The sequence below is a fragment of the Podarcis bocagei genome, assembly GCF_964188305.1.
Source record: "Podarcis bocagei genome assembly, chromosome: 2".
In the NCBI taxonomy this organism is placed as follows: Eukaryota; Metazoa; Chordata; class Lepidosauria; order Squamata; family Lacertidae; genus Podarcis; species Podarcis bocagei.
The window spans coordinates 77,157,222-77,181,724 of NC_138126.1; the positions used below are offsets into that span (position 1 = coordinate 77,157,222).

Genomic DNA, 24,503 nt, shown 5'->3' on the forward strand with positions numbered 1-24,503 from the left:
AATTAATACTGTCATCTGTTGAGATGTAACTCTTGTTATTGTACTTTATTGTGGTAAAATATGTGCTTAAAGGCATAAACTAACCTGCTTGTGAAACCACAATTAGTTCAATATATGTTTACACATGTAAAGGACGAGCACACTCATGGATTGCCCCTTCAGTATGAATGCACCCACCCATTCATGTTCTTTTACTCTTGTGAAAAGAGACCTACACATGTACGCATGTTAGGCACTTTCACAAAAGCAGGAAGACTCATTACACATCCACATCAGTTCAAACACTTGGCTACCTAGGCATAGCATGTGAAGGAAATTCAGTTTTCCCATGTGCACATTCACTGAGTAGCCCTAGAGAGGTCATTCTGTGAGTTGCCAGCTGTTTTCTAAAATGGCTCCTGTGCCTTTAACAGGTACATGAGACACAGAACAATCCAGCTGCTACAGTCTCCAGTGTGGGGGTGGGCAGGGAAGGGGGGGTTCAGGCACTGGTTTTCTGTTTGCCAAGCAACTGCTAAAGGCATGGGAGCCCTGACAGAAAAAAGTCAGCAACCCATATCTTTCATTGCAACTGGTCCTCAAGGTAAGGTTACCAGATTTATTTCAATTAACCTGGGGACACTTAATTGAAATAAGTTGGAATGATAGGATTTTGTCAGCGGACTGATTTGTAAATCTGAGGACTGTGCCCGGGAACCTTACCTCAAAGGCAGGTAAGGGAAACACACCCATTCCAAGCTTAGGGTTAATTTAACTCCTAAGGCTTAGCGGGAGAAAGAGAGGCCTCTTTTTTAATTGCCCCTAGATAGCCTCCCATATATAGGCTGAACAGCTATCTGGACCAGCTCCATTTATGTGGATGTTTTGTGTGCATCCAACTGCAGAAAGCTGACCTGTAAGAAATCCCCCCCCATGCCAATCCACTTGAAGTTCTCTGAGTATAGGTCCCAGTAATTCTGTCTCTGTGTTCCTTTTCTACAGATTGTTTCTTCATCCTCATTATTCAGTTACCAGCTTGTCATGGGCTTTAGAGCTGCAATTTATATGTCCAGCCAGCTTTTTCTTTATTACACCGAGGGGCCCTCTCTATCCTGGGGCTGTGGGAGGGTGTGTTAACCTCTCTGCAAGAGCTTTTACATTCCAAACATCCTGTGCTGCTGCAGTCTTGTTCAGTTTTTTCCCTTCAGGTGCTTGAAGATCCTCTACCCTCCAACACCCTCCTCCTGTGCCCCATTCATACAAAATATACTCACTTTCTTACCTCCCCCTTCAGCCCAGCAGCTTGAGAACTATCCTGCCCCCCCACCCCCATTTTCCATCGTTAACAGATATTTAGTTCCGATAATCTATTAAATCAATTTTTTAAAAGGAAGGTTTTGTCATCTTTCATCTCTTCATCTGAGCTGGAGGAGGGATAAACTCCTTAAAACCGTGTATGGCCATATTCCAGTGCAGATTTAAGCAGCCTTAAACCCATTGAAATTGATGGGCTTAGGCAGGCTTAAATCCGTTTTGGATAATTTGTGGCCTATAGCTTTAGCTGGCAGTGCTGTTCTCTCCTGTTCATCCATCTGGAGCAATTACTGGGGATTATTTTTCAGGCAGGAGTGTTGACATTTCCCCCCAGTTGGGTGTCAAGTATACACGTGAGGTTAGCAATAGCCAGGCTTCAGATGTCTAATGAAAGGAATGCCCTGAGGTTAATGAGGTGCTGGGAAACAGCAGAACTAAATCCGATATTACCGTTTTCCAGCTTTCGGATTTAATTAGAAGTTCCAATCACCTGTGCACACAGACATTTCTGTTTGCACCCAATTGGCAACCTGGTTCTTTGAAAGAGAGGGGTGTGTGTGTGTGTGTGTGTGTGTGTGTGTGTGTGTGTGTGTGATGGTAGCAAAACCTGACTATATATGCTGGTTAGCTGTAGATGGCCCATAAACTAGTTCTAGCAGTTTCTCGTGCCGTGTTCCAAATCTGTTAACCTCTGTACTACTACTGTATCTTCCTTTCATAAAGACTTCCTTGCACTTTCCTTTGCCTTTTCCCTGTGGCACCAAGAGTTCCATTTGCATTTTAGTGCACAGTTTTGGTCCTTTGCGAAAGTTGCTGCCGCTGTGTCCTTGCACTTCTTTTAATCCCAGGGCTTCCAGCTATTATCCATCAAAATTAAGCTGTTCCGGCATCAGGTTAATGGACATGAACCTTATCAAGGTGAATGAATTATGGAGTTAAATGCTAAGTCATTTATGTAAAGGATGGCTCATATCCAAGAGGGCTAAGATATTTGGATACCTGCTTTCTAACTGCACTGCAAAACCGACAGGTGCATATTCATACAATCACAAGTGTCCTGATGTAAGTCTTCTAGCCAAAAAATAACTGCACTGTTGAATGAAGTGATCCATGTTTTTGCTGCTTAAGCATTTTCAAAACATGCCTACAGTCTGCATATATGTATTGCTTTGATCTACTCAGAATAAAGTCTCAGCTCAAGGAAGGCACAGATCAGATGGCAGGATGCATTCTGCACCATTTCAAACCATGGGCTTTATGGACTATTCCTCTACATAAACAAAGCAAAAATGGGCATACAGAAAAGTAGAGGTCAGGGGCAAGGGTTCTTATCTAGCCTTCTCCTGACAAACCATTTTCTTTGTTTAAGGATGTATTGTCATAGGGAAGTTTTCATCTGTGGCCAGAGGTCCCCCACCCTTTTATTATATAAATATTGTATATTTTTTTTGTATAATTATAGTACAACACTGTTTTATTGCATAATTATAGTACAACACTGTTGATTTGGGATTGCCATTTGTTCCAATCTATCGCAAAAGAGCAGGTTTTCCCTCGGAAAGGAGCAGGACAAGGAGAAAATTGCTCGGATCTGCGTTTTCTAGGCAGTCCACAAGTGGAAACACGGACAAGCTCGTGGTCAGTTCCTGTCCCAGCAGTTTGTATAAGACTGTATGGAGGAGCATAAACAGAGCAGGGAAGCTCCTCTTGGTTGGATTACATCAGATGAGAGTCTCCAGCAGGCCAGGTGGAGCAAATGCACATAGATAGAAAAGACAGCTGGGCATTTCAACAGAAATGCTTAATCCCCGGAGAGGATGATGACTGGGAACAGGGAGGGGGTCTTATAGAGAAGGAGTAAGCGAGAAGAAAATTTGGCAGGAGTTTACAAACAGAAGAAAAACAGAATGGTGGGAAAGAAACACTGATCTCATTTGACAAACGAAGTGCTTGCTGCAATGTAGTACTGTTGAATTGTATCTTATAGCAGTGAAAAGAAAAGAAAAGAAAAGAAAAGAAAAGAAAAGAAAAGAAAACCCTGCACGCACACACTGGAGAAAAGAAGTTTCCAGCAAATAAGAAAAGTGCCTTGTGAATCAGAGGCATATTTCTCGCAGACTCTGGTTCTGTGGAACTCTGTTCTTTTGCTGAGGAAAAGTTTCTATCTTGGGACAGGAACGGATTTCCTGAATTGTCCTCTGTCCAAGAAATAACAACATACCCTTCCTTTAGCTGCTATCCTGGAAATACCTCCCACATGCTAGGACTAGAGACAGGATGTTAGGTAAACTGGACTTGCACCCTGACACGTGTTGTTTTTCCCCTTGTGGAAATACTTGGTAGGTAGGCATTGCTCAAGCTCAGGATAGGAACACAGGGAACTGCCTTATGCTCAGTCAGACTCCTGATCCATCTTGTTCAGGGCTGTCTAAACCAGCCTTTCTCAACCTGTGGGTCCCCAGATGTTGTTGAACTACAACTCCCATCACCCCTAGCTAGCAAGGCCAGAGCTCAGGGATGATGGGAGTTGTAGTCCAACAGCATCTGGGGACCCACAGGTTGAGAACCGGACTGGCAGAAGTTCTCCAGGGTTTGGGGCAGGGAATCTCTCCCAGCCCTACCTGGGGATTGAGCCTGGGACTTTCTGCATGCAGAGCAGATCACTAATGAGCCACGGCCCAGACTATGATCACCGTAGTCTGATCTGAAATCCTTCCTGTTCACAAATACTAGGCTAGTGATGCTGGGAAGCTTTTCCTTGTCGCATGCAGCTTAGCTCACAGCCTTGCAACATCTGGAGCTAGTGCTTGGAATGCGAGGGACCCAGGACTGGGGCAATTATTCCAAGTTGTTTTGGGTGGGCTTATTGGCACAGGTGGCTGTCACTTTCCTCCCATTAAAAATGTGAGTATTGCAATGGAAGACGGTTCTCTGTTTATCTCTCTGCCTATCTCTCTCCACCCCTTGCACCTATGGTTGTTATAGGATCCCAGGCCTGTCCCAAACCAAAGCAAGAAAATAATGAGACACAAGAACGCATCCCTGCAAAAAGGCCACTATTTCATCTATTGAGGAATGTTATTAGCAAATGGGCCTAAAGGATTTCAGAAACCTGCAGTGATGGTTTAGGAGCAGATGGTCCAATGGGTAACACAGAGTGCCCTATGTTTGGGTTTGTTCTGGAACCAAGTGTGACTTTTTGGAAACACTCAAGTAATGACATGAATAACCCTTACTGGTGTGAGATGTAGGAACTGACAGTGGGGAAGCACTGAGGGTGTCCTTTGGTAGTGCCAGATATGTTGAGGTACAACAGAAAACAGATTGCCAGCAAATTAGTGTATCACAACAGCTTTGATTTGAGCACTTTTAGCCAATTGATTTTTGTTTTTTGATACACTTTAAATTTTCTATTGTATGCTTTTATAACTGTATGCCACTTTGAGATATGTTTGTAGTAAGCGACAATTAATGTAATTAGTAATGATAAAATAAAACTCAGGAAAGGCAGAATGTTTAATCAGAAGTTAATCTGCATGCTTTGCTGCTGTGGAAAACACACTGGGAAATCCGGAAATAAGAACAGCAAGATAGCATAGTTTACCTCCCTTGGAACTAAAAACTGTGGCAAGCCAAATATATGGCTGATCAAGCAGCTTTTGAAATTCAGTAAAATAATACAGATTACAGTACTAATACCTAGGGAAGAAAGTGATTCATCTGTCATTTTGCAACTGGTCAATTTGCAATTGTATCCCCAAACCACTCTAGAATGTGCAGATGTTACATTCAGATGTTATGTTTATTAGTCTTGTACTCTCCTTCAGCATAGAGCTTATGCCTGTATTATAGGCAGATAAATAGGCTCTTTTGAGAAATGATGCTGAATGCATGTAGCTGGGAATGGGGGGGGGGGTTTAGGTCAGGGCCAAAGTGCATTATTTTGCTCCCACTTTTGTGTGTTTAGTCAACACTGAATGCAGCATCTCTGCAGCCCCTATAATGATCTAGATTCTACAGTAATGGCATGCAAACAGACCCACCCTCCTTCAAAATCGTGGAAATCAATGGAATTTAAAGAGGTCACGAAACCTGGGATATGACCTGCAAATCACAACAAGGTTCCATGTATCTTGCAAGGACAGAGAAAAGTGCAAGTTCTCTTAGAAGGTCATTGGAAATTCGGTTATTTAACCACACAGTCATTGCATACAGTTGAGCTGGTTGTTTTTATGCCTGCAGCAAGTAAATGAAATATGTGGCAAAATATGACTGCAGATGAACAATGAATTCCTATCACACTTCTCTAAGTCTGTTCCCTAGTGCAGTGTTTCCCAACCGGTGTTCCGCAGCACAGTAGTGTGCCGTGGAACTTTGCCTTGTGTTCCGTGGAGGCGGGCGAGTCGGGCGGTGAGAGGCGGGGCGGCGGCGGCGAGCACACGCGGGACGGCGAGCGAGCGAGCTCCCACATCCCATCGCCGCTCGCTACTTGGCCTGCGCATCCGCTCGCTACTGGGCCTGCCCCAGGAGGTGGGGTTGCGGGCATCACGCCCTTCCCCACGTGAGCGGGGAATCCCATCCGCCCCCACGTGAGCGGAGCGGGGAATCCCATCTCAGCCCCCGCGAGAGCAGGGGAATCCCATCCGGCCACGCCTCCTGGCCAGCCAATCGGCTGGCTGGAGGGGGCGTGGCTTGCCTCGAGATTTTTTTCATGAAACAAGTGTGCCTTTGCCCAAAAAAGGTTGGGAAACACTGCCCTAGTGAAATCTGCTTTCTACCAGAGCTCCTTGCCCCCACCACTCCCCAAAAACATCAGGCAACCAAAGAGCATGTTGTTCACTGGTTCTGACATAGCTGATCATGTAACGGTGACTGGTGGAATAAAGCCCCATCAGCCTGGAGCACCAAGCCCAGCTGCAACACTCGTCCTAACTGGGGGCTCTTATGATGGCTGCACCTACCCATAAGCAGGGCTGGCCTTTATCCCATGGCCTGTGGGCCTTGCCAGCTCCAGATCTCTGGTTTGCCTGGGGTTTTCTGGGGCTCAACAGACTGTGCTGGTCTCGAGGGGTGGGGCTAAGTGTCACCATCAGCACAGTGCAGACCACATCTTTAATGCCACACTGAAATCAGCAGGATTTGGGCTCATGGTTAAACTTTCATTGCTTCCAACTGGAGTTACATTTGTATATAAATGTTCCACTGTGTTTTTATATTTGTTCTGTGTTTGCTCATTTTCCTTGCCAAAGTATTCAAGATCTTGTCTTATGCAGTGCTTTTTTTCTTAAAAAAAATGTTTAGGGGTACTTTCATTTTCCTGCTCATACTGAAATACTGCCCCTCAACGAGGCCAAATTTAGATTCACAAAATGTTTAGGGGTATGCGTACCCCTGCGTCCCCACCAGGAAAAAAAGCACTGGCCTTATGTAATATACACAATATTGATTGTCTACAGTTAAAATGGCTTAATAATGTAGATTGTATACAGTCTTATTAATAAATAAATATATATTACAGAAATATTACCAAGAACCAGAGCAATGTTACTTGTTAAGAAGCAAGGATCCTGGTACTATAAGCACACAGTTAAATTTGTTTTAAATAATAGGATAGCTTCAGCATTGTTGATTATGATTCCATGTGATACACAAGGATTATGAAAAAGCTGTCTGGAAGTTAGATCATATGGTTTAAATGCGGGTTTCAGAAAAAGGGGAGCTTTGCTACATATATGACCGTAGAAGCTGAACACCAAGGTACGTTCTGTTGTATGACTATTAAGTGACCTGGTTCATTTTGGAGGCAGTGCGTCTGAGATGCCTGTGCACTCTGCTTGTATACATGCATGTTTTATGGAATTGCTTTGCATTTTCCCCATCTCCCACATCTTTTTCATGTTCCCCAGCAGGAGGGAGAATCGAAGGAAAGGAAAGGGAAAAGTCTACTGGCTGCTTCGGTCTAAGGAACATATTTTGCTACGTGGGGAAACTATCTAATCAGGTGAAACTGGCAGGGGAAGGAAGAGGATTGCCTTTTGGCCATAATGAGTCCGTGGTCCCAGTTTGCTTTTCCCATTCTTCTTCAAGCCGACAAACCAGTTTTTATCTGCGTGCATCTTTGATGTGTAGGTATTGTAATGGTTTTCTTCCATTCTCTCCAGGAACAAACACTCTTCCGTTGGCAACTGCTGAAGAAAAGAGAAAGAGAGACGTGCATTCATAATGGGAAGCAAATGAAGCAGCTGAGTTCTCTGTCAGCAATGAAGGATGGTGCTGGCTTCTGCATCAAGCAAGTGCTCTCTCTCACTTTTCGGTGCATTTCCCCATCACGTTTTTCATTGGGAAAAGTCTGGTCTTTGGGGGGAAAACAGGTGTGTTAATTGTGCAGCCTACATTTGCTGCAGTGTGACTGATAGTGAGAGTCTGGAAGTGCCCTTCTGAGTCAACAGTGCTGTGCAGCAGCAAAAGAAGCTAATGCTGTTCTAGGCTGCATCAACAGAAGTATAGTGTCCTAATCAAGGGAAGTAATAGTACCGCTCTATTCTGTCTTGGTCAGATCACACCTGGAATACTGTGTCCACTTCTGCGCACCACAATTTAATAAGGATGTTGACAAGCTGGAACGTGTGCAGAGGAGGGCAACCAAGATGATCAAGGGTCTGGAAACTAAGCCTTATGAGGAGAGCTTGAAGGAGCTGGGAATGTTTCTCCTGGAAAAGAGGAGACTGAGAGGAGGCATGACAGCCATATTCAGATATCTAAAGGGTTGTCATATGGAAGAGGGAACAAGCTTGTCTTCTCCTGCTCCAGAGGGTAGCATCCAAACCAGTCACTTCAAGTTACAAGAAGGGAGATTCCATCTAAACTTTCTGACGGTAAGAGCTGTCCAGCAGCGGAACAGACTCCCTCAGAATGTTGCGGACTCTCCTTCCTTGGAGGTTTCTAAGCATAGATTGGATGGCCATCTGTCATGGATGCTTTAGCAGAGATTCCTGTATCACAGGGGGTTGGACTAGATGACCCTCAGGGTCCCTTCCAACTCTGCAATTCTCTGATTCTGTGTTGATCCATGTGATTGGGAAACCTGGATGGAACATAGGAAGCTGCCTTATAGGAAGTCAGACCATTGGTCCATCTAGTTTAGCGTTGGTCCATCTACACTGTCTGGCAGTGGCACTCCAGGATTTTGTCAGCCTAGCCCTAACTGGAGATGCTGAGTTTGAACCTTGAACCTTCTGCCTGCCACTATGATGCTTTGCTACTGAGCAACAGCCAAGATGGCAGCACTAACTTTTTGGCTCCACCTATCTGTTGTTCTGCAGGGTTGTTTCTTTTCAGCCCCTTCTCTATCCTTCCACCACTCCAGCCTGCTGAGTGAACGGCACATACAGCATCTCTGACGCTTGTTTATCCTAGGGTTAAATTTGGCTCAGTGTCTCTAATGGCATCACCCTCTGTGATTTGGCAGCTGGAGGAAGAAGCAGCATTGCTCCTTCCAAATACGAAATCCAATATCTGGAAGTATTTTGGAACATCGCTTCTCATTATTTTATTTATTTTTCCAGAAATAAAGCTGGGCAAAATGTGGCAACCCAGCTGCAAAAACAACAAACAATGTCTATTTGCTGCTCGTGGGCTACAATATATCTGCAAACCTCAAAACCTCCCCCAGTCCCAGTCCCACAGAAACCTCATACTTACCGAGCCATATAAACGGCCATTGGCATCCATGGCCAAGTAGTGCCCAGACTCTGTGCTCTTTATGTACACCTCACCCAGATTTTCTGCACTTAGCAGCAGTTGAACTGCAATAGAAAATAATAGTAAGAACAGCAGCAGGAAGGTAAAGCAGTGGTCCAGAGAAGTAGGAAATGATGTGCTAGCTTCTCTAAGCTCCTTGGAGGAAAAAAAGAATGTGGCATGGGTGTAGCAATTGAGACCTGCAGCAAACTATTGCAGTGTGTGGACTGTTCCTTGCTCAGCTTTCCAGTCTTTTGTAAAGTTATTCATTACAAATATCTCTGTTTCCTTCTTCTCCATGGTTGCATAAAATCCAAATCTGAGGGGATCATTTAGTCTTTTGGTATGACTCCTTTCACATTTCTGGACCAGTCATCAGCATTTAATGCCTCCCCTTAAATATGAACCATCTCACAGAAAAAAGTAAGTTAGAATGGCTAGCCCAGTGTGCCAGGACAAAAGTTATGAAGGGGAATATGCACCCATGCCAGAGGTTCTTCCAGTGGCAGGGAATTATTTTGTTAAGTCACATTCAGATGACTCAATCAGATGAACCATTCCCCTGCTGAAGGAGAACTTGACAACCCTCCAGGATCACTTGGGCTGTGCAGTAGCTCTGAATGCACAGCTACAAGTAGATGTGAGAATTGCAGCCAACAGCCATTTATGAAAACAAGAACTGCTTCCTATGGGAGGTTGGGGGTAACGATTCTTAATTCATATTCATGTTGCTGTTGTTGTTTTAAGAAATGTGATCTTGCAAGATAAAAGATGATGCTGAATCCTCTAATGACTTTGTCTTAAAGTTGGCTGCGCATGCACAACTCATGACAAACACCAAACAGAGAAAGAGAGAGGAAATTACATAATATTGTCAGGGGAAAACTGACTTTATTTATATTAAAATTATTAAACCAATCCTTTATTTTATATAATAAACTCCAGTGGGTAATTTGGGGTCAGTAACAATGAAGTGAGGGGACACGGGTGGCATTGTGGGTTAAACCACAGAGCCTAGGACTTGCCGATCAGAAGGTCGGCGGTTCAAATCCCTGTGACAGGGTGAGCTCCCATTGCTCAGTCCCTGCTCCTGCCAACCTAGCATTTTGAAAGCACATCAAAGTGCAAGTAGATAAACAGATACCGCTCCAGCGGGAAAGTAAACGGCATTTCCGTGCGCTGCTCTGGTTTGCCAGAAGCGGCTTAGTCATGCTGGCCACATGACCTGGAAGATGTACGCCAGCTCCCTCAGCCAATAAAGCGAGATGAGCGCCGCAACCCCAGAGTCGGTCACATCTGGACCTAATGGTCAGGGGTCCCTTTACCTTTACCAATGAGGTATGGGGGTTTTTTTTGCCATAGATATCCATTAGCTACCTTCTCTCTCTGTCTCCCACGATCTTCTTGCTTCCTTTCTCTGTCTCCCATTTTTTCTTTACTTCGCTTTAAAAGGGACACCTAGCAACAATCTGGCAGTGGTGCCACTGGTTCCAACCCACCACCCTGTACAGCAGCCCTGTTCATGTCTGCTCATCCAATTCAGCATGACTTTTTCTGAGGCAAGTGTGTTCAGGATTTGCATGTGTGCAAACACAGACATACAGAGGGAGAGAGAGAGAGTGCGTGCATGAGAGGAAGGGGTGAAAGAGAAGATTATGTTTCCCCTAGTAGCAGCCCATGCCTCATTAAAGAAGACCTCTTTCTACTTTTGTGGCTGTTTTGTGGTGTGAGTTAGAGGATGGACTGCTTATCACTAAAAGAAACAATTGCTGTTTGTACACAACATTCCATGTAAATGGGCTCTGTTCACTTCAACAGAGTCAGGGCTCTGGCCCTGTACAAATGTCATTACAAAGATTAGTTCAATAGGTTGTGGAAAGTGAGGGCACCACCCAAGTTTACTTACGTCGTCAGCCCAAGACTTGTCCTCTGTAACTAGGGTTATTCCGCTGGCACATACCCGTTTAAGGAGTTTCCTCTGTAAATATTTTTTCATCAGGATGTCCAAGTTTAATAGCTCATTTACGCTAAGCTCATTTCTGGCACAAGCTAGCAAACATACACCCTTTAGAAAGCAACACTGGCTACACGCAACATTTTTCCGAGGGGGGGGAGAAATCATTGAGAAGACTATACTGCGCCAGTGATGCATGGTGGGAGGGGTGTGTGTGTGTGTGTGTGTGTTTTCACATGGAGCTAATGCTTTTCCTAGTTCATAGCTGTTCTTCCTCTTACAGCTTGCTGACCTATTAGGGAGTAGGAATCCATCCTTGTTACAACACAGCTGGACACTGGGAAGGCCTGGAAAATCTTTTGCTACCACAAAAATGAAGCAATGGCTACTGTGTTATATGGCCTTTTCAAAAGGATTAGACAAATTCATGGAGGAGAGGACCTCCAGCATCTGGTGGTGGTGGCTAAATGAGACCTCTGTATACATAAGCAGCATCCCCCTCAATACCAGACGATCAGAATACACAATAGAGCAGGGAACCTTTGGCCCCCCAGATGTTGCGGGACTCCAGCTCCCATCAGCCCCAGCCAGCATGGCCAATGGTCAGGGCTGATTGGAGCTGGAGTTCAACAACATCTGTAGGACCACATGTTTCTCACCACTGTAATAGAATAAGGCCCCGCTTTTCTCCCCACTCCATTAAAAAAAAAAATTGCCAATATAATAGAAAGTAAGAGAAAAATAAACACTGCCAGCTGACTCTATCTTCAGGGTCAGTTTCAGGGAACAGCATTGGGTGGTTGACTTTTGGCCCACAGGCAGTTGTGCTGTGGGGTATCATAGGGTATTATCTGGTCCCCAATGCTGTTTAACATCTATATGAAGTTGGAAACAGTCATCAGGAGATTTGGAGCAAGGTGTTACGAGTATGCAGATGATACCCTTTTTGTTACCATCTGAATCAGGGGAGGCTGTGCACAATTTAGTCTTGGTGGTGTGCTGGATGAGGACCAATAAACTGACTCTGAATCTTGGCAAGACGGAGGCACTGTGGTTGGGTGGTTCCCAAGTCCAAATAATTTATCAATTACTTGCTTTGCATAGGGTTGTATTTCCTCTGAAAAACCAGGTTAGTCGACTGGGGGTGCCTCTATATCCATCTTTGTTTCTAGACCCAGGTGACCTCAGTGGCTAGGAATGCCTCCTACCAGCTAGGGTACATAAGATAGGTAAAGCCATTTCTGGACCACAATAGACTGACTATGGGCTGGTAGCCTATTGGACTACTGCAATGCACTCCATGTGTGGCTGCCCTTGTGGTAGGTCAGGAAGCTGCAGCTAGTGCAAAATGCGGCGGCTGTACTGCCCACTGGAGCAGAATATTATCAGCACAGTGTTCTTAAAATCTAAGTGCAGGTCTTTTGCACTTGCTTCCAGGGCGACTCTTGGAGTTCTTGTAAAACACATAAGTCTGGAGTGGATTCTGTTTTTCTTTGTTCTGAACAATGTTCCCCTTCCCCTTCTACACACACACCTATCTGTGATATCAGTGCATTGTGAGTGTGTGTTCCAGTGCATAAAAACAATATTGTTGTGAAGTGGGGAAGATCTCAGCTTAAAATATTTATCTATCTATGTGTGTATACTTGCCAACTCAGGATGGCATTCAAGGCATCTGATGAAGTGAACTCTCAACATAAGAAATTTGACTAGCACTACATCCCCTCTGAAGCCTATTCTTGATATCTCTGCAATTAATGGTAGAGGAGTTCCTGCCATATTCTTTATGTTCTGCTGTGAGCAGCAAACCTTTTCTGAGGTCCACAGAACTCCCTGAAGGCAGTGGGACTGACTGATGGCTTTACTTTGAACAACAAAACCTATTTCCCCTGTGCCATGTAACTGCTTTTGAGTGTCTGCTAAGTTTGGAAGACGTTATGCCCTTATGAAGGTCATGTTCTGAGCAGGGAGTTGAAACTGGTTGACCTCAAGGATTCCTTGTGGGATGAGGGGGCTCTCTTTTCAAACAGTGCAAGCCCAGACCCCATACTGCATGCTGAGCTAGCTACACAGGGCTGACACCAAAGGTCAGCATCAGGGGCTGTTCAGTGATGATGGCAGTGCAGTGGGGCCACTCAGAAATGTGGCTCTAGAGCTGGTGCTGCCTATGTATTGCAGAAGAGAGAGGTGTTAGCAAATACACTTGTCGGGAGGGGTGGGCCTCTGTATTTCAGAGCATGTCTCTCCTCCTGCATCTTGCCCAGCTTGTTCCTTGCAAACGGCAGGCAGGCTTGTGTGCCTTCTGCAGATTTCCCTCCTTGTTTGCTTTCCTACCTCCGTTGCTTGAACAGGGTTTCTGAAAGGTTGCATGCCAGTTTACTCTGGGTTAGAGACTTCCCGTCTGTCCTTTGCTATGTTTACTCAGGATGAGATCATCTTCGCTCAGTCCACTGTTGAGCGTGTGTGTGAGAGTGTGAGTGTGTAAATGGCATTTATAATTAAACCTCTGCCATAAACTGACTTCAGAAACAAACCAGAGAGCAAAGTTGGGGCAGGGGAGGGAAACCACATATTCCTGTGGCTTTCCTTTAAAAAAGAAGGAAAAAGAAGAAGGTGCTTTTCTTAGAATTTGGAGAGCGCGTCTGACTGCCTCCTGTCAGCACATCCTGCAGCAGGGAGCCCAGCTGTATTCCAGTAAGTGCGCAGCAGCACAGAGTACACACACAGGGCAGGAAGAGGCTCCTCCTGTGAAATCAGTGCATTGCAAGTGTGTGTTCCAGTGCACAGGGGAGCACGATGCATGTCAGAGCTGCTATACCATCACAACAGTTGAGCTTATTGTCCTGTCTTATCTTCCAGTATCAAGCTGCCAATCTCACCCGCCAGTTTCCTGGGGCAAAGGAGTTCCACAAGCCTCCCAAGCATTTTGTGACCGTAATAGCATTGGAACTTCAAAACGCAGATTCGCATGGGTGGAGCCGTAAGCCATACATCTGTATGTATGATTTTGTAAAGAAAAGAGCCATTTCTTAATGACATAGATACAGGTGGAGTTCCACAGCTGCCTTGGATCGTAGAATTGTACAGTTGGAAGGGACCCTGAGGGGCATCTAGTCCCGTGGTTCCCAACGTGGGGCACATGCCCCACAGGGGGGCAATTGGATTTTTAAGGGCGGCAATTCGAGAATGAGTCAGGCCTTTTAGGCTTCCGCCACATGAAAAGGATTTCACTTTTTGAGTAATAGGAATTATATGTCACGGAGTGGGGTGGGGCATCAGGATTTTAGAGATGCTTAGGTGGGGCATGGCCAAAAAAAGGTTGGGAACCACCGATCTAGTCCAACCCCATACAATGCAGGAATATGCAGCTGCCCCATACAGGGATTGTACCTGCAAATCTTGGCATTATCCTCACCACACTCTGAGCTATCCACACACACCCCTTCCCCAACCTGGCATCTGCCAGATGATTTGGACTACAACTTCCATCAGTCCCAACCAGCCCAGTGAGCGGTGGGCAGTTTTATTCATTCATTTATTACATTTCTATCCCATTTCTCCTCTGAGCAGCACAAGATGATGTACATAGTTCTCGCCCCTCCCCGGTTTTTATCCTCACAACAACCCTGTGAAGCAGCTTAAGGTGAGAGACTGTGACTGTCCCAAGGTCACCTAGTGACTCTGGAAGGATTTGAGTCCTGGTCTGGCAGGTCCTAGTCCAGCGTCTTCACCACGACACACACACGTCTGAAGGGTGTTGTAGGTCAAAAGATCTGAAAGGCATCATGTTGAGCAGGGGTGCCCAACTAAGGGCTGCGGGCTGGATAAGGCCTGAGGGACTCATTTATCCGGCCCGCACCGCCTCCCGCTGCCGCCACCCGCTCTTACCGGCGCTGTGCTGCGCAGCTGCCCACTTCCGGGTTGGAGGAGCACCGGAAATAGCTTGTGCGCATGCGCAAGTGTTATTTCCAGTGCACATCCGGGTCGGAGAAGGCCTGTGCACATGTGCACAAGCTATTTCTGGTGCTCCTCCGACCCGGAAGTGTGGCAGAAATAGTGTGTGCGCATGCGTATGGGCATGCGCTCCTCTGCCCTCTGGCCCACTGCGCAATGGGCGCTGGAGACACTGGTCAGTAAGTTTGCTGACCCCTGATGTTGAGGAAGGATGCTAAACACTAGGCCATATTCATCAGGCCGCATGGGAAAACTGATTCACATTACAGGGCAACACCCAGTGCTTTTCTTCTAGGAAAAAAATGGTGCTGGCACTGTGTACCCTTGAGTACCCCCAGAAAAAAAAGCACTGGCGAGAAGCTCATTTTTTTCCTGCTTTGCAGTGTTATGGGTAGGAAACAAGTACTTTATTACAATAGTCATGTGACACAGTCCACGACAAAACTGGAAGCAATGCATTTGCTCCTAACATTGTAGTTTGGACATTCATGAAAGGCAAAAGTTTGGGAAACTGCTGCTCTTAACTGATCAAGGATAAAGTCTCTCTTAAAGCCCCGTTTAGTCAGTTTAGGACATTCTTCAGAACACACGGCGCAAGGAGCAAGCACTGAATCCCAGTAAGGGAATAAAGTGTTCTTGTCCTAAGGAGGAAACTATTGGCTCCCATGCATTCTTCGTCCTTCCCACTTCCTCTCTCCATCATGTTAAAGCACAGAATAAGCATTTCAGCAGATTCTGTTCCCTCAGGAATCCCTTATGAAGTGCTGTGTAGGGGGAGAGGAAAATGGATCTTGTGTTGAGAACACATCCTATACAAAAGAGCGATAAAACACATTCCTTATCCATAGGACCTTCAGTTACTGTAGGGTACTGCATACGGTCCCCAAACATGGAAAGTAAATTGATATGGTCAAGTAGGAAATATGGGCAGGTAAGCTTTAAGTGTTTTATAATATTGTTGGCACCAGTGCCACGACGGCTGTTTCTCATCACTCTGCTTGACCCATCCTGAAGGTCATAAAATCATAGAATTGTAGAGTTGGAAGGGACCACAAGGAGTCACGTAATCCAACCTCTTGCAAAGCCGGTCAGCTGAAAACTGGGCAAGGGTGCTGGCTTCTATGCATAAAGTAAAAGGTAAAGGTAAAGGACCCCTGACAGTTAAGTCCAGTCGCGAATGACTCTAAAGTACTCCTCCGTAATTCTACGAGTGTATGTATTTAGTTTTGTGGGCTGGGGGAGAATGCGTTGAAGGCAGTCTGTACATGATCAGAGCCAATCTTATTCTTTCCCATATTCCAGGATCCATCACTCATGCTAATTAATGATTTTGAACCTGAGCCCTGGAACAAATGAGGCCCAGGTAAGTGCCTGATTTCCTCGGTGTTCTGGGATACAGGGCATCATTTTTTCTGAGGTTTAGAACAGGCACCATGTTCCCTGTGCTTTGGAATTGTAAATGTAATAATATATACGGGGCCAATGAGGGCAATTATTTAATAGGTTTGATTAAAATGAGCAGGGATAAGGCTATACAATCAAGACTAACAGTACTTGCAAGAGATTGCTGTGGTAATGCTGCTGGCTGAAGCAGGCTAAGGGCTGAGCTCGACTTTATAAGGGACATATCGCTGCCATAGATCTGCACCTCGCCTAGTAAAATTTCTTGTAAAAGGCATGTTCAGTGTAACAGTATCCCGCTGAATTTTCTCCACTTGCAGTGGGTTGGGAAATGCTGAACAAAGAGATCTCACTCCACACATTTCTCTGACTAGATACTGTCTGGGAGAATGGAGGGGAGAGATGCTGATTGGTTGTTACAGAGCAACTTGCAGGACACTAGCTTCTGACTGAGGTCTATGGAAAGAGCCAGGGGATGACCTACAGACTGTGATGCACAATGCAGACATCCTCCTAACCAGCTGCAGTCTTTATCTTGTTGAATCTCAGGCATTCAGGCTGTGGGATCAGTCAACACACGTAAAGGAAATGCAGCAGGATGAAGCCTCTGCATATGTGGCTGGACCTACAGCAGCCTCTGTCTCCAAGTGCAAGATTCCCAATCATCTGGAAGGATCATTCTGTGCATTGCAGGGACTCTGTTCAGACGTCCTGCACACATGTCCATTGATCACACAAATCGAACCATTATCTCCTGGCTTGCAGTTCTTTTTGGTTTTCAGCTACCTGTGTCTGTGGTTGCAGCTATGATTTATGTTTTAGGGGTGGTGGTTTATAGTGAATGGTTTAACTTACACATGTGTACATATTTAATGTTGAATTATCACAGACACACACATTAAAAACACACACATATACATGGGAAGCCTTTGGCATGCTTTAAACATCACTGCTTGCTACATTGTCATGTAGAGGAGAATGAGATTTGCATAGCTGTCAACGTTTCCCTTTTTTCAAAGGGAAATTCCTTTATTCCGAATAGGATTCCTCACAAGAAAAGGGAAAAGTTGACAGCTATGGATTTGGTGTTCGGCATGTCCTAGGCTACACTCAGCTCTCATTGGTCGAGTAGAAACCCCCCACAACGGTGCACTCTAGAATGTGCCACAAGGATCCTTTGCCAAACAGGCAAATGATCAAAGGTTCCATAGTGGAGATGTCCAGTGCTGGATTTAGGGTGGTGTGAGTGGTTCCCCTGCACAGGGCACGAAGCACAAGGGGTGCAAAACACAGAAGATTCATAATTGAGAAGATACATTTGGGGGCCTCGCTCAGGGCACCATATTACCAAAGTCCACCCCAATAGGCCACCACAATAAGGGTTTCTTTCCGTTTGAGACCCACTGATAAAAAGCAAGTAAAAGCTTACTGTGTTGGTCATTTCGATCCATTGTACCATCTACTTTGCCATCAGGAAGTATCCTCAAGAAATGGCCTCCGTTGCTGCAGTAAAGGAGTTTGGGCTTCTTGTAATTCCCCATCGGGAGATCAAACTTCTCTGTCAGAGCTGTGAATGTCGTGATTTCCCCTTCAGCCATTTCTTGCACGGTCTGGGTGTCTGGGTTTCAGTCCTGAAAGAGAATTTCAACAGACCCATAGATAATAGCAATAGTCCCTCCCCCCCCCCATTTTCTCCCTCTCCCTCTCAGCATTCCTCCATTGCTTCCACCCACATTGCTCACCTGCATGAAATGAGAGACCAAGGGTCACAGGTTGCCCACCCTGCCTTATGAGAAGATACCAGAAGCAGAGGGGATAGGGGGAAATGTTTTCATTGCTGCTTCTGAGATACGCCTGCAAAACAAACGGGGGTGGGGTGCTCTGCTGCCTGCTGTTTTGATGAGGTTTTTGAATAGCAGCACCTACTGCCAAAGCAATCACAAATCAAGGGGATGGTTAAAAGAAAGTGAGGGATGGGAATCCTTTTCATCTCTGAAGAATGAGCTGGGTTAGACACAAAGCTGTTTCTAAACAGAAGTTCTACTTTCAAGGTATAGGAAATGAACAACTTGAGACAACCCAGAGGGTGTTCCTCAAGCCAAGCTCTGCTGAAAAACTACTCTGATTTTTTTTTTGGGGGGAGGGGCACCAGGAAGAGCAGCAGCCAGCGCTGCAGCCAACACTGGGTTTGAGTCTCCTCCTCACCCAGTGGATGAGATTCCCTCTTATACTGCTGGGCTGGAGGCAGCTATCTAGCCGAAAGCCCACAATTCAACTGAGTAGCAAAACTGTTTAGTTTCTTTTTATTTATTTTCTTTCTGTCCCGAACCGCCTGATCTTAGGGACCTCTGCTGAATGGAGAGACACAAAAATATAAAACAAAAAGTAGGACAGATATTGACAAGTCCAGTTCCAGCTCTTGTATGACCCATTTAAACTCTTGTGTCAAAGCAGACGGTCTACTGACTGCAGGTCATAGAAGATACCCTAGGAGGTGTCTCTCCAAGCACCTTGCAGCCTCTTCGCTAATATGCCATCGTCTAGTACAAATAAAATAGAAAACCAACTCAGACCCATTTGTTTTATTTGTTAAAACAGGGAGGGCTTGGCCATGATGCTTCCTTCCTATATATACAGTGGTCTAAGGACCCAAGTGCTTCTCCAGATTGTTTTAGCAGAACAGCTCTATGGGACATTTGGAAATGATTTAGTTAATTCCACGTTGCTTCTCTCCTTTTAAGATTCGGCACTATTTTTAGAACCCATCCTTGCTTGCCAGCAGCCTTTGACTCCACAAGAGAAGTTGAATGAATACTATTTTCCACCCCCATTGTCCCACTGTGCTAGACGTGAGCGCTGTTCTCATACTTTTATGACCGTGTCGTTGGTATTCTGCACACAGCGCTCCTCATGAGCTCGCTATTATACTTTTGGCAGGGAGAGGTTGGGTTTTACGGGAATGAAAGTGTGTGTGTGTGCACGCGCACGCAAGAGGGAGAGGAGACAAACCAAAGACAACATAAGGGGCCTGATTTTTCTGGTTAGAGGCCTAACCCGCTTAATGATTAAAAAGCTTGGAGAGGGCCAGGAGGCTTCGTCCAAGATGACATCTCCCTTCAGCGCTTTGCAGCAAAGGGGGAATAATCCAGACTAAGACACCCTGTAAGGAAAGGCTTTTGGCCTTGGCTTGGCCAGGGAAGTAATGAATGGCAGCACAAAAGCGTAGGCATCTCAGGCAATTTGGGAAGGAGTTTTGTCTACTGATTTTAGTCACTTGCACCCAGCTTCAGTTTTATTTATTTATTTGAAAAATAATTACATACTGTTATATCATTAAAAGAAAAAAGAAAAGCCATCCAAGTGCTTTACAGCTATAATACATAAAACATGCCATAAAGCCATATAAAAAGTTTAAAAACAGACATCAATGAACCATTGTGGACTGTCTCATTTGTAGGTAGGCATTCAGCGCAATGTTTCCCTGGAAATAATTTGCACTGAGCTCAGTAGCCTTCAGTAGCTCAGTTTCACTGGAACTCTCCTTGGTTGGTTGGCATCCCTTTGTCTTGGGAGAAATGGAAGGGTGTGCCTTTGGGGAACTCTCTACGTGCCCTGAAATGATGCGCTTATTTTCTCTTTGCTTCAAACAATGAGTGTGATGCCCTTGAACAGGAGTCAATACAGTGGTGCCTCGCAAGACGAAAATAATCCGTTCTGTGAGTCTCTTCGTCTAGCGGTTTTTTCGTCTTGCGAAGCAAGCCCATTGACGGATTAGCGGATTAGCGCTATTAGCGCTATTAGCGGCTTTTAGCGGTTTATCGGCTTAGCAGATAAGCGGATAAGCGGCTTAGAAAAAGGGGGGAAGGGGAAAAAACCTGCAGGAACTCGCAAGACATTTTCGTCTTGCGAAGCAAGCCCATAGGAAATTCGTTTTGCGAAGCACCTCCAAAACGGAAAACTCTTTCGTCTAGCGAATTTTCTGTCTTGCGAGGCATTCGTCTTGCGGGGCACCACTATACTGTGTATTTAGAGGTAATTAGACTTGGGTACACCCCCATCAAGAGAAGCTGAGGTCTTCCAGCCAAAAAGATAGGGGAATTTCCACATGGTGACTGATATACATAATGAACTATGTAAATCAGGCCTGGTCCCCCGGAATCTCTGCCATATCTAATGCAAATAGAAGTCCTTATTTAGCATTAATTAATTAATTCTTGACAGTTATGAAGGAGCAGTTTCTATCAAGCAACTTCTATCAACCCCAGATAATTAGATTAAACCAAAATTTACATTTCCTGCAAAAGTCCTCCACCTTTTCCTGACTGACTAATTCATTGCCTTCCATGGCAATGTCTTTCACGTGATAATCCTTCACATGATAAATGTCCTTCGCATGATAATCCTTTGTTTCTGAGCCCAGGCCAGTCAGGAAGTCTCCTTCCTATAACTAGGCACCTGTCCCCAAAATGTTCATTCTCTTAGGTCTGACACTCACCAGCCTGATCCACATAACTTACTGTATTTTTCGCTCAATAAAATGCACCAGACCACAAGACGCACCTAGTTTTTGGAGGAGAAATACAAAGAAAAAAATATTCTGAATCTCAGAAGCCAGAACATCAAGAGGGATCGCTGCGCAGTGAAAGCAGCAATCTCTCTTGATGTTCTGGCTTCTGGGATAGCTGCGCAGCCTACATTCGCTCCATAAGATGCACACACATTTCCCCTTACTTTTTAGGAGGGGAAAAGTGAGTCTTATAGAGCAAAAAATATGGTATTTCAAAGTTTGCCTCTACCTCATGGATACAGACTGGAGTATGACATCTTTTTCTGAGCTGGCCCCTGTACCTTTGACTCCTGTTCCCATTTCCCTGCTTCTGTTTCTCTCTCTCTTTCTTTCAGGTTATTCAGGACCTTTGCAGGAAAGCCCTAGTCAATTCCCACAAGGAGAGTTCTTTCTATTTTCAGACTTTATTGGAGGTTTCTGGCCCTGGATGTGGCTAGCTGAATAAGACTGAACCTCTAGGCAGAACTTGTCAGGTTACAAAGAAGACCCCTTGTAGAAGGCATAGCTGAATTAATGTGCAGACTTAGGGCTTCTCCACACTGGGGAGAACCGCTCTTTAGCACTCAATCAGAGCAAACAGCATACTTCGGATCTGACCCCAAATTTAATTTCAGTCCTTTGTTATTTGATTATTTAAATTACACGAATATAATTTATTATACAAGTGGATTATTTGTAACCATCTCAACATTCTGTACAGTGGTACCACGGGTTACATACGCTTCAGGTTACAGACTCCGCTAACCCAGAAATATTACCTCGGGTTAAGAACTTTGCTTCAGGATGAGAACAGAAATCGTGTGGTGGCGGTGCAGCGGCAGCAGGAGGCCCCATTAGCTAAAGTGGTGCTTCAGGTTAAGAACAGTTTCAGGTTAAGAACGGACCCCTGGAACGAATTAAGTTCTTAACCCAAGGTACCACTGTACTGTGGATTTAAATATGTGTTTTTCTTGTTTGTTAGTTAAATAAATAAATAGTATTTTAAAAACCACTGAGACTTGTTTCCTCATCTTTATCTACACTGTATTTCACTCTTCATCTGTTTTTAATCTTCTTTTGGAGGGGGGGGTGAGGTATAAACCTGAGGGAACTTTTAAAGAAATATTTTTCTTGTTGTTCCTTAAAAACCACACCACCCCCTCACTCTCCCCCACTTTCAGTTGTCTTGTAAAAACAATACTTTTGTGTCTATCCTGCCCGTTACAGTAACATTTAAGTAATTGCTTATGTACAGACTCCTTGGTTTATGTGGCTGAGCGATTCCTCCTGCCAAGCAGAGAGCTGCCTCAGACATTCTGTCAGGTTATCAATATTTAATACAAAGGGATCATAAAATCTGATGGATTTCTTTGTACTCATCATTCTGCACCAAGAGAACACATCGGACAGAAATGAAAAGTACATTGTAAATCTAGTGGGCTGGAAGAACAAGCTAGGGGTGGGGAGAAAATTTTGTCTATATGCTTTAACAGCAAATTATTTCATGTGCTTTAAATATATTGTAGTGCCTGTTTGGGAGGCTTGTCTGGGTTTCTTGCCCATATTTGTCTATTCTTTTCCTCTCCTTCCACCTAACTTGCTTCTTCTAGATCAGTGTTTCCCAACCTTTTTCCAACTGTGGCCCCCTTCTGACCTCGTTTCCTTCCTGTGGGCCTGCCCATAGGTGTAGCTGGGGGGGGCAGGGGGGCAGCTGCCCCCCATAAGTAAAACTCAATACAAATCAATACAAATCAGAGGTTCTGCCCCTAACCAAAGCCTGCCCCCCTAACAAAAATCCCGGCTACATCCATGCTCCCATCCCTACCAGGAGAAAGGTAGCTATTTACCGGTAAGTGTTTTGTTTGTAAACAGAACATGTTTTATTTATATTTTGTATGATTTGTACAAAATACATGGTTGGCCACTAGAGAGTCCAAGTTAACTCTCTCCCTTGCCTTGGGCCCAAACCAGATGTGAAGTGAATTAAACACTTTTAGAAAATGTAAATAGCAGCTGCAATCAGTAGTGGCACTACTACTGGGTTAAAAGAAAAGCCCGACTAGCTTTTCAGAAACCCTTTAATTGAATAACATTTTGAGGAAACGCTTCAAGTAACTGATATTATGGTTTGAAGTCTTGTTTATTCTGTTATATTTTACCCCAGGAAGATCCATTCATCCTAAATAGAACCCAATAAGGTCAACATGTATGTACATTTTTTTTTTTTTAAAAGTGATCCCATTGATATCCCAAGATGAAAAATTGCAGGAAGCTCTTAGAAATATGAAATAATCAATACATTTTTTGGGAATTTTTAAAGCATATTATTATTTTTTAATCACTGCATTAAAAAAAAAGTAAATTAACTTTAAGATTTAAAGTAAGTCCATCATGTGCCATATCATATTAGAGCCCATGAAGTTCTGAAGAGGTTGTGGGTTTTTAAGTTTTGAAATATATTAATTCTGGTCTGAGCTTTTAAGGTTTTTGTGTAGTCTGTCAAGGGCAAAATTGTCAATTTTTTGAAATTTCAAACCTTCATAACTCAAAAACTGGATGAGATAAAAAATTAAAAACTGAGATCTGGGACCTTCTCTTACACTGAAGATGAAAGCAATATAAAATAGTAAGATAAAAGTCCATGGATCACCTGACATGGAATTACCCTATCGCAACATCTCTCTATAGTGCCCAGCTACACAACCAATGGCTTTCTTTGTAGTAAAATAGTTGACAGTAAGAACTTAAAACCACCTTCACCTTCCAGCTGAAAATGGAGCTTTTTATCTTTGTGCCTATTTAGTTTATGTTGTGATGCTTAGCCCCTCTTGGGGTGGAGTTAGGGGCAACAAAAATGAACCTAAGTATAATTGAAAAATAAATGGGCTTTCTGCCTGTTTGGTGATATCTTTGCAACAACTTGGCGAGCCAGTTTCATGTGTTATTTGAATTCAGCTTCACAGTATTTACCTACAACTGGTTCGCTTAGTTTTGGCATGTCCCTTGAATACAACCGAAAATTGGCTTGCAAGAGTGACACCTGGTGGATATGTTTGGTGTGGCTGCACTCTCTTCCCTTGAAAAAACCTCCTACTTACTTAAGTGCCGCCCTTCAGATATTGCAGGACTCAATATCAACCCCAGCAGCCAGTTTGGCCCATGTCCCGGGGTGATCGGAGGTGTAGTATAGCAATGTCTGGAGGGTCACAAGTTCCCCATCCCTGTGCTGAGGCAATGCCCTCCCTAATGAAGAAAAGTGTCATAGGCCTTGGAGTTAAATTTTGATTTTGCCACATCTGGCTTTGAGGACAAAAAATAATTCTGAGCAAGCTCATCACTGCACCACTTGGATTTAAGAAAATACCAAAGTTATATTTTTATGGGGGGGGGGATTAAAAACTTCATTGCAGTGTCTTCTACTATTTATTATCATTTCAGATGCAATTTGAGGAAAAGTGCAACTTTTTCAAGGGCTGGAGCATCTCCCGTCAGAGGAAAAGTGACAATATTTGAGGCTTTTTCGTTTACAAAGAAAGGCAAGAAAGAAGGGGCATGATAGAGGTGTTTTAAATTATGTGAGATACGGAGAAAGCTGGTAGAGAGGGATTACCCACC

The 24,503-nt window shown here is 44.4% G+C and overlaps 1 protein-coding gene across 6 annotated transcripts in view; it reads right to left on the bottom strand.

Annotated features, from left to right (window-relative positions):
* Positions 1–6,964: 6,964 nt before the first annotated feature.
* FGF1 (fibroblast growth factor 1) overlaps positions 6,965–24,503 on the bottom strand; it is a 51,125-nt gene continuing 33,586 nt past the window's right edge. For 4 of the 6 annotated variants that reach the window (XM_081179922.1, XM_081179926.1, XM_081179923.1 and 1 more), the window contains 3 exons: positions 17,772–17,973; positions 8,995–9,098; positions 6,965–7,481 (listed from right to left, as the gene is read on the bottom strand). In XM_081179922.1, coding sequence (XP_081036048.1) covers positions 7,287–7,481; positions 8,995–9,098; positions 17,772–17,940 — 468 coding nt within the window. In that variant the 5' untranslated portion in view covers positions 17,941–17,973 and the 3' untranslated portion in view covers positions 6,965–7,286. Of the gene's footprint in view, positions 7,482–8,994; positions 9,099–17,771; positions 17,974–18,084; positions 18,683–24,503 lie in introns of those variants that run through there. The other 2 variants (XM_081179924.1, XM_081179927.1) reach the window with 2 other exon arrangements.